This window comes from Myotis nattereri (genome assembly GCF_964212035.1).
Source record: "Myotis nattereri genome assembly, chromosome: 12".
Taxonomy (NCBI): domain Eukaryota; kingdom Metazoa; phylum Chordata; class Mammalia; order Chiroptera; family Vespertilionidae; genus Myotis; species Myotis nattereri.
Genome location: NC_138087.1, coordinates 53,496,012 through 53,505,881, shown reverse-complemented (window position 1 = coordinate 53,505,881; position 9,870 = coordinate 53,496,012). Strand labels below are relative to the sequence as shown.

At 48.7% G+C, this 9,870-nt stretch overlaps 1 protein-coding gene across 1 annotated transcript; it reads left to right on the top strand.

Annotated features, from left to right (window-relative positions):
• Positions 1–5,924: 5,924 nt before the first annotated feature.
• CCL19 (C-C motif chemokine ligand 19) lies at positions 5,925–8,537 on the top strand. Its single transcript, XM_081103692.1, has 4 exons — positions 5,925–7,106; positions 7,750–7,876; positions 8,087–8,180; positions 8,268–8,537. Exons 1-4 carry the CDS (start codon positions 7,046–7,048, stop codon positions 8,286–8,288), a joined length of 303 nt encoding a protein of 100 aa, XP_080959818.1. The 5' UTR covers positions 5,925–7,045; the 3' UTR covers positions 8,289–8,537.
• The last annotated feature ends 1,333 nt before the right edge of the window (positions 8,538–9,870 follow it).

Here is a 9,870-nt window from a genome sequence, read left to right as displayed (position 1 = left end):
GACCACAATGAGGTTTTGGGTCCCCAAGTCTAGTATTATCATGATACAGTATCTAATAATCCCCCCCAATGTCTGACTATTTCCTGTTCCCCATTCATAGTCACCCTTGCAAATGGCTACACATCTCTGGGAAAAGGTATAGACGAGTGATTCTCAAAGTTTAGCAAAGGTCAGAATCGCCAGAAAGGCCTGTGAAAACACAGGTTGCTGGGCCACTACCAGAGTTTCTGATTCAGTGGAGCTGGGGCAGAGCCCAAGAATTTGTAGTTCTTGCAAGTTCCCAAGTGATGCTAATGCTGCTAATGCCAGGGACCACCCTTTGAAAATCACTGACTAACAGAAAGATTTATACAATCCACCTGTGAGAGAAACACAGGCCTTCCCCAACCCAATCAAGGGGCTTATAAAGGACTGCAAATCCTCAATATAATTTGCATCAAGTTTCTCCTCATCAGACGTAGAAATTTTCCACTTATAGGGGTCAGGTAGGATGTCAGTAAGCTGTCCATGGATGCTATAATCATGTAGCTACTACCAGAGATCCTGTGGGCAAAGCATATTGATTACCACTTGTCCCTGCGGCTGACAGAGTAATTTCGTTCACCTTAGTGCTCATGGTTAGGTGCCAACAACATCTGTCCTCCACCACTCAAGGTTTCCGTTATTTATTCCTCTTTTTCTCTCCCCCTCCCCCTTATTCCTCTTGAAATAAAATTGCCCAGTCCCATCTCCCATCCTCATATCCTGCCTACTAAAGAAGGCACTAGAAAGCTTTTCAAAGAAGCTAGTGTTCCCCTCACCAATGATGTTATTATTGCCTTGGAGAAGGAAGTATCTTTCTGGGCCCTTCAGAGATGTCCATCTCTCTAACTTTTGCACTTCTTCCTCCACTTTGCTACTCAAAGTGTCATCTAAGGACTGGCAGCACAGCATCACTTAGAAGTTTGATAGGAATGCAACAATTTAGGCTTCACCCCAGACCTACTGAATCAGAATCTATAGTTTATCAAGACCCCAGAATGAACCATATGCACCTCAAAGTCTAAGGAGCACTCCACAATATGTCAGTGAGGTTCTAACATTCTAGCCTCATTGATCATATTGAACCCAGGCTTCCAGTAACCAATCCAGCAGACTATACCCAAATCCTGGGTGAGGACACTCATATCAATAAATTTGTCCTCGCTGGTCTCCAGGGTTCTCCCAATACAGTTGTCAGCAGGAAGTTGTCCTCAGTGTATATACTCTTTTTAAAATATATATATATATATATATATATATATATATATATATATTATGATTTTTTACAGAGAGGAAGGGAGAGAAATAGAGAGTTATAAACATCGATGAGAGAGAAACATCGATCAGCTGCCTCCTGCACATCTCCCACTGGGGATGTGCCCGCAACCCAGGTACATGCCCTTGACCGGAATGGAACCTGGGACCCTTCAGTCCGTAGGCCGATGCTATATCCACCAAGCCAAACCGGCTAGGGCAGTGTATATACTCTTGTTCTTGGAGCACACCTGATACATTCCTGTCTAGGCCATATTAGAATCAAACTCTCATTGTGGCTATGGAGACTATGTGGAATGGTCAGGATGAGTGCTGAAGAGAAAATGCATGCCCCTTGCCAGGGAGTTATTAATAACTATTTTTTAAATATGTTTTTATTGATTTTTAGAGAGAGAGGAAGGGAGAGGGCTAGAGAGATAGAAACATTGATGAGAAAGAAACATCAATCAGCTGCCTCCTACATGCCCCCTAATGGAGATTAAGCCCACAATGCAGGTGTGTGCCCTGACTGGGAATTGGGCAGGTGATGTCTTGGCTCATGGATCAATGCTCAAACACTGAACCACACTGGCCGGGCTAATAACTTTTTTAATGATATGGAAGGCTGTATCATTCATAGTTTTCAGAGAGAGGGAGAGGGGGAATGTTCTTCTACCAGGCAAGGAGATTCAAATGGATTTGAAAGTCCAAATTCCGAGCTTTGTTCATCTCTGTCCAAATGCCCCTTACCAAATCTCAGAGTCCTACTCCTTCTCAACAGTGCCCTTATTCCAGCATAAGGGATTTGGTGGGGTTGGGTAGTCACCTGGTGTTGCAACTCTATACCATATCATCAGGTCTTGGGCTTGATCCTTGGCCATATCTGCCATGTGGTCACATAAAATAAAGATTCCTTAAGAATTCCATAGAGGTTGTTGGGATTGCCACCCAAACCTTAAGTTAGAAGTTCATGATCTTAACCTTATCTTTTTCTCATGTAATTTTGCTAGCACAATCAGAAGCAGGCTGCCCAGCCGGGCTGGCATGGCTCAGTGGTTGAGTGTTGACCAGGAGGTCAAGGTTAAATTCCCAGTCAGGGCACATGCCAGGGTTGCAGGCTCTATCCCCAGTCGGGGGTGTGCAGGAGGCAGCCAATCAATGATTCTCTCTCATCACTGATGTTTCTATGCCTCTCTCCCTCTCCCTTCCTCTCTGAAATCAATTTTTTAAAAATCACTCTTCTCTGAAAAAAAGAAAAGAAAAGAAACAGGCTGCCTACCCAACAATATATGTAATCACCGTTTGAAATCACCATTTGTGAGCATAGCGGTCAAGTGCCTCAGCGTTTTATCTCATAATACCTTTCCCTCCACCAGCATTTCACCCTAGACTATCACTGATGAGAGTCTAAGTCAGCGGTTCTCAACCTGTGGGTCGCGACCCCTTTGGTGGTTGAACGACCATTTCACAGGGGTCGCCTAAGACCATCCTTCATATCAGATATTTACATTACGATTCATAACAGTAGCAACATTACAGTTATGAAGTAGCAACGAAAATAATTTTATGGTTGGGTCACAACATGAGGGACTGTATTTAAAGGGCCAGAAGGTTGAGAACCACTGGTAAGTGATTGTGATGCTTCTCGTGCTCCAGATTATTAGTGTCCTCTTGTTCTATGCGAAGAAATTATCTGTGTGCTCATCAAACATATGAACAACCCAATCCTAGGATCCCATTTTGGGAGTCTATTTCCTGGGATCTCTTCTGGTACATTTACTGTATCTGTCAGGATCCTTGCACAAAACAGATGACACACTCTAAAAGTTTAACCAGAAAGATTTTAATAAAGAAACTATTTAAGAGGTGGGGATCAGGATTAAGGAACCAATGGGGGATGGTAAACACTCAGGGTTTAATACTGGGAAATTATTACCATACTAAGGCCTGAAGGAGTAAGAGGAAGGAACAGTGTTTCAGGAGCCTTAGAGACAGACCAATGCAGAGGAGGCAGCCCGAAAGGATCTGTAATGGTCAATCAGTGCTTCTCACAGTTCAGCACAGATAAGAGTCCCTGGAGGGTGTGTTCAAACGCAGATTACTCCAGTAGGTCTGGAGTAGGACCTGAGAATTTGAATTTCTAATAAGTCCCCAAGTGCTGCTGCTGCTGCTGTCAAAAGACCACTCTTTGAGAACAACTGCCCCAGAGGAAATTTTTCACTTTCAGAACTGCAGCAAGAGGAAGGATTTGGGGAATTCATACCCCAACCTCTCTCTCCTACCACCCACTGATCTCCTGCTGCTGCCTCCTGTGGGCCAAATCCAAACAGAAGCTGGAAGGCAAGGGGCCTTGAGTAATGCTGTATGTAAAGGTCAGCCTTCCAGAGTACAGAGCAGGGCACAGAAGAGTGGAGAATGGGGTGGGGTGTGGGGGGGTGGGTGGGGAGGATAAGTGGGACAAAAGAGACTAATCAGAACCACTGTAAGAAGATGGATAGATCAATAGAAAGATGGCTAGATGAATTAACTGACAAATCCTATAGAATAAAGAGAGGTAATATGCAAATTGACTGTTACACTCTCACACAAGATGGCCAACCCCATGTGGTCACAAGATGGCCGGCAGGGGAGGGCAGTTGTGGGCGACCAGGCCAGCAGGGGAGGGCAGTTGGGGGCGATCGGGCCAGCAGGGGAGCAGTTAGGCATCGATCAGGCTGGCAGGGGAGTGGTTAGGGGGTGATCAAGCAGGCAGGCAAGCGGTTGGGAGCCAGCAGTCCTGGATTGTGAGAGAGATGTCTGACTGCTGGTTTAGACCCGATCCCTGTGGGGATTTCTGGCAGTCGGACATTCCCCAAGGGGTCCCAGATTGGAGAGGGTGAAGGCTGGGCTGAGGGACCAACCTCCCATCCCCCAGTGCACGAATTTCATGCACTGGGCCTCTAGTATTTCCATAAAAGGGTACATTATAATAATGGTTAATATTTAGTGAATGCTTATTACATGCCAGCCTAAACTAAGTCCTTTACTCAGATTACCTAATTTAATTTCAAGAAGTAGGTCTATTACCATTCCTGCTTTACAGATAAGGACACTAAGATACAAAGACTAGATCATCCGCACATGGTCACATGCTGGGGTCCAACCCCAGCAGGTCCAGGGGTCCCCAAAGGTGTGGACGGAGTCGACGAAGAAGGAATGACCCAGAGACAGAGTTCAGTTGACCAGCAGCGTAGCCAGGATCTCTAGCCAAGTTCTGGTCAGGATCTCCAGTGAAGTTCTGGTTAGGATCACCAGTCAGGTTCTGTGTCCATGTTCTCTTGCTAGGTTCTCCAGCCAGGTTCTCCAGGTTCTCCAGCCAGGTTCTGTAGTCATGTTCCCTCGCTAGGTTCTCCAGCCAGGTTCTGTCCAGGTTCTCCAGCCAGGTTCAGTCACCAGGTTCTAGTCAGGTTCTCTTGCCATGTTCTATCCAAGTTCTGTAGCCAGGTTCTGTCTCTAGGTTCTGTGTCCTGTTGTCTTGTTACATCTGTATTTATACCAGTTGATTCCAATCCTATCAATCTCTATTCCAAAGGTTAGGGAGTTTCTTATCTCCATTCCAGGGAGTAAAGATTATGTAGCTTAAGCATGATTGTTCGTTAAAGTGATTAACTACCCACCTGGCACTTAGTTAAGGGGTTTTATTCCCTCCCTAACTTCAGGGGAAAATCCCTACCTGGGGAAACAACCTTTCTAGAAGAGGTGACCTTGGTTAAAACACATAGCGCCAAGAAGGTGAACAAACATATTAAGAACAGTATGCCATATACGCCAGGTCCCTTGAAACATATGCTGAGCAGATGTTTCTTCCCTGCAGCGACTGTGTCAAGCAGCAAGGATGGACCAGCTCCCGACAGTCACACAACTAGCAAGTGGTAGGATCTGAATCCCAACCCAGGCGTGCTATCTGTGGAGTCTAACTCCTCTATACTCATCTATGATCAACAGACAGGTGGTAGGCAGGCAGTATAGGACAGTAGAAGAGTGTAAATTTTACAGCAAAATACACCTAGATTCAAGGCACTTGTTTGTTGTGGACCTAGTACTCTAAGTCTCATTTCCCTCATGTGTAAAACAGAGATAATAATATGATAATAATAAAAATTATAGTTTTCTTGGGAAAGCTAAGCAAGACAATAGTGGTAAAGTCCTTAATATGGACTATATTACTATATTGACTAGAATATAGTAAACAAACACAAATGCTAATACTGCTACTATTATTATTGCTATTATTGTTATTATTAATGATGGAAAGAAAGATAAGTTAAAAACTTATGAGGGAATCACCACCCCATCCGGAAGAGGGTCCAGAGCTTAGGTGGGCTGATTGAATGGGTATCCCACATATTAATTTCTCTCTTGAGGCCTTCTCTCCTGGCCTATCTCTAGTTTTTCTTGTAAGGATGGGAAATCACTTGTCCCCTTCCCCATCTGTCAATTCCTTGAAATTTGGAAATTTGTCTGAATATGAGCTGGCCAGCCCCTCTCCTTAGAAATCCCCTCTTGGTTCCCAGGGTCGAGAGGAGGGGAAAAATGAAGGGGGCTATTCCAGGCCAGGCCCCCTCCAGCTGTTGCATTGACCCAGGTGTTGGACATGTGAAATTGATCAATAGAGAAAGGGGCAGAGCTCACTGAGCCAGGAAGTTGAGTCCCAGAGGTCTGACATGTGAGATGCGGGTGCTGGGCCTCCTTCCAAGGAACATACCCTTTCAGCTCTGCTTGTCTCAAGGGAGGGCCTAGTTCCCACATGATGGATGGTCAGGCACTGTGATGATCTGGGGGCTCCCCAGGCTCCATGTGTGTGCTGAGGGCACCAAGAAGCCTTCTTTTCCACCTGCACCAGAGAGAAGAACCACAAAGAACAGAATGAGGATGAGGGATAAACCTAGGGAAGGGGGCACTAGCCGGCGTTGTGCAGTGGTTAGAGCATCAGTTGTGCACGAAAGGGTCTCTGGTTCCATTCCCTGTCAAGGGCACGTACCTGGGTTGCAGGTTCCATCCCCACCCTCATTGGGGCACGGGCAGGAGGCAACCAATCAATGTGTCTCTCTCACACTGATATTTCTCTCCCCCCGACTCTCCTCTCCTCAATTTCTCCCCTCTCTCTCCCCCTCTCCTTCTCCTCCTGCTCTCTCTTCCTATCCCCCCTCCCTTCCACTTTCTGAAAAATCAGTGGGAAAAATATCCTCAAGTGAGGCTTAGCAACAACAACAAAAACGACCTAGGGAAAGGGGCACAACTCCTCACTCTGGCCCCCAATCCTGACCACCACCCCTGAAGGCCAGCTCTGTGGTTGATAATGCAAATGCCACCAATGAGACGATAGTGCATGCCCTCTCAAAGGAGCTGCTAGTACAAGATGCCCTTCTGGCTAGACTGCTTCGATTCTCAGAGCTAAAGCCAAGGCTGCTGAGGGGGTGGGGCGGGGGGGGGGGAGAGGGAGGGAAAGAAGGGTTATATTCCCAGAAAGAGGCGGAGCTGGGGGGCAAAAGGGAATCCACAGAATGAATTCTGGAGGGGAATTTTTGATGAGAGATAGTGAAAGTTCTTCTGGCCCATAAATAGGAGGCAGGCGCAACCTCACACAGCCTTCCACACTCACATTTCCAGACCCCTGCACACTCCACATTTCAACTCCCAGGCAATCTCAGCCTCACGCAGCCTCCTGCAGAAGCTCAGAAACTCACTCACACGCACACTCTCGCTGTCAGTCAGCCTTTGTTCACCCTCCATGGCATCCCATGCAGCCGCACTTCTGGCCATCAGCCTGCTGGTCCTGTGGACCTCCCCTGGTAAGGCTGAGGGGAGGCTGGGGGTGGGAGGGGAGGGGAGAGGGGATGTCTAGCCCTCAGACGGCTTGGCGCTGGGCATGCCGGACACTGCGAATTAGGTCTGCCTGGTTCAGTGAAGCTGGATGCCCTGTGTGTATTCCTGTGAGTGTGCGTATATCTGGGCTCCTGAATTCCAACGTGTGTCTGTCTCTTGATGTATCTGAGGGCCTCTGGCTGCCCCTGTCTCTGCAGGCTCTATTTCCTGCTGCCTCAGTATCCCAGGCAGAAGGAGAGAAATATATATATTTGCTTAACGTGGGGAGAATGAGAGACACTGAGGCAGAACTAATAGTCAAAATATTTAACAATTCGTAAGTCCTCTAACCCAGCCTTTTACCCACAACCACCCCTTCCCCATCAATTCAATGCTCTGACGAACATTAGCTCTTCACTTGTGGGAAAGTCAAGAAGCCCTGAGAGAGAGATTGGGGTGGCGGGGCAGCGGGAAGGCATTTGTGGGGCTCCACACAGTAGTTGTTTACCAAACAGCTTAGAAGTATTTCAATATATTTAGCAACCAAGAGGGTTGCTAAATATATACACAGCCTCCCTCCTCAGGGTCCCTATGTTCTAACACCACCTTCTTTGGCCTATGGCCACCCAGCTCAGGGTGGTGCCAACGACGCAGAAGACTGCTGCCTGTCTGTGGCCCTGCACCCTATTCCTGGGAATATCGTGCGAGCCTTTCGACACCTCCACATCCAGGATGGCTGCAGAGTGCCTGCCGTTGTGTGAGTTGTGGAGAGGAGCGCAGCATGCCTCACCTCCCACTCTACCCCCACCTCCTTCTCTCTCTTCTTCTTGCCAAGCGCAACCCCTTCGAGGAAGCCCCTGAAACAGTTTTGGGATGTGGTCCTCAGCCTCTGCCCCTCACACCTGGGCCTGCCAGGAAGCTGGGTTCCAGGGCTCCATTCTCTCTGACCTCTGACCTCTGACTCCAGGTTCACCACAAAGAGAGGTCGCAAGCTTTGCGCACCGCCAGACCAGCCCTGGGTGGACCGCATCATCCGGAGACTGCAGAAGAAAGCTGCCAAGGCAAGCCCGCCCTCCCGGCCGGCCTCCTCCCTCTGAGCCCCTGCCCAAGACCCCAGCCCAACACCATCCCTCTCCTTCCTCCCCCAGAACAAGCGCCACAGCAGTTAGCCCCTGGCAGCCGCCAAGGGAGCCCTGTGTCTGAGTGAAGAGATGCGAACCACTGCCACCCCGGGGACCCAAGGACCAGAAGAGAGAACCAGACCATCAGCTCCTCTGCACAAGACCTGACAAAGTCGGGCAGGGCCTGGAGTGTCTGTGAGTGTGAGTGTGAGGGTGTGAGTGTGAAAGGGTGAGTAGCAGGAGCAGTTTCTCCACACCCAGACTGCAATGCTTCCAATAAAGCCCACTGGTACCCACAGATTTGTCTGTGTGCTGTTTGTCCACGATGACCAGGGTAGAAAGGGGGAGATGGAATGGCAGGATCTATTTTCTTTCCTTTTTTTTTTTTAATAAATAATTCTTTATTGTTGAAAGTACTATATATGTCCCTTTTCCCCCCCATTGACACCCTCCAGTCCACCCCATCACCACCCCTGCAACCCCAGGGGCTTGCCACTCCATTGTCTGTGTCCATGGGCCATGCATACATGCACACAAGGTCCTTGGTTGATTACCTCCCACCCACCCACCCACCCACCCTCCCCCGCCTTCCCGCCAAGATCCCGCACTCTGTTCCATGCTTGGCAGGATCTACTTTCTACTCTGCAACCTGAGCAACCTTCTCATCAACCTCCACCTAATACCCTGTATTCTCAGGATAAGCTACCACAACCAGGGCTCCACCGCCTGTCTCCTCAAAAGCCTGTCACACTCCATGGTTCAGTGACACTAAACCTGTGTCAGTTCCCTGAACAAGCCAAACTCTCTCACACCTCCCAGTCTCAGCTCCCCAAAGCTGTTCCAGCACCCAGGTGTCTCATGGATCAGGTGTCACTGGGGAAAAGGGAGTTGTCAGGAACTTGCTCTCATGGCTAGAGGAGAGATGGGGACCCAGCTCTCCTGCCTGGGGGAAGTACCCATCTCCATGCCATTCCCTCTGTTTGGAACGCTCGTCTCTCTCCTGCTCAGAGAACTTCCCATCTGGGCCTGGATGACTCCTCCTCCAGGAAGCATTTCTGATCCCGGGCTGGGGTTAGATAGCCTCCCTTTCTCCTAAGCTCCTAGGGACCCCTATCCTTCTCTCCTTATAGCACCCATCACACTGAGTTATAATAACTAGTTTGTCAGCCTTCCTGGACAGGGATTTTGTCTATTTGGTTCCCACTGTCTCCCTGGTGCTCAGCACGCTGCCTGGCACAAAGCAGTTATTCAAATATTTTTCTAGAAAATGAATAAATATGTGGAAAAGGCTTGACAGCCAGGTGTGAGGGCTCATCTGTCCATATACACTCTAACCTCCAGGCCAGCTCTCCTCTCTCATCCAGACAGTCTGGGCCAGGGCCAGCGCCATCTGGGGTCATACTTCTCAGGGTACTGACAGACAAAACTGGGAGCCAGGAGTGAGAGATGGGAGAGAAGGAGGAGCGGCCAGGGAAGCCAGAGAGGTTCTGTCTGACGGAAGCTCACCAACCCCTGAAGCCCATATGGGCTCCAGGGCTGAGGCAACAATGAGACCAGGGGGTCCACAGGGGAGGAATCTCAGTTCTGGGAGACGAAAGTCCTAGAACTCTCAGAGCATCCTAGGGCAGCT

Coding starts and splice junctions, on each gene's coding strand:
- CCL19 (XM_081103692.1), top strand. CDS start 7,046: ATGGCATCCCATGCAGCCGCACTTCTGGCCATCAGCCTGCTGGTCCTG. Junction 7,877..8,086: donor TGCAGAGTGCCTGCCGTTGT/GTGAGTTGTGGA, acceptor CTCTGACTCCAG/GTTCACCACAAAGAGAGGTC. Junction 8,181..8,267: donor TGCAGAAGAAAGCTGCCAAG/GCAAGCCCGCCC, acceptor TTCCTCCCCCAG/AACAAGCGCCACAGCAGTTA.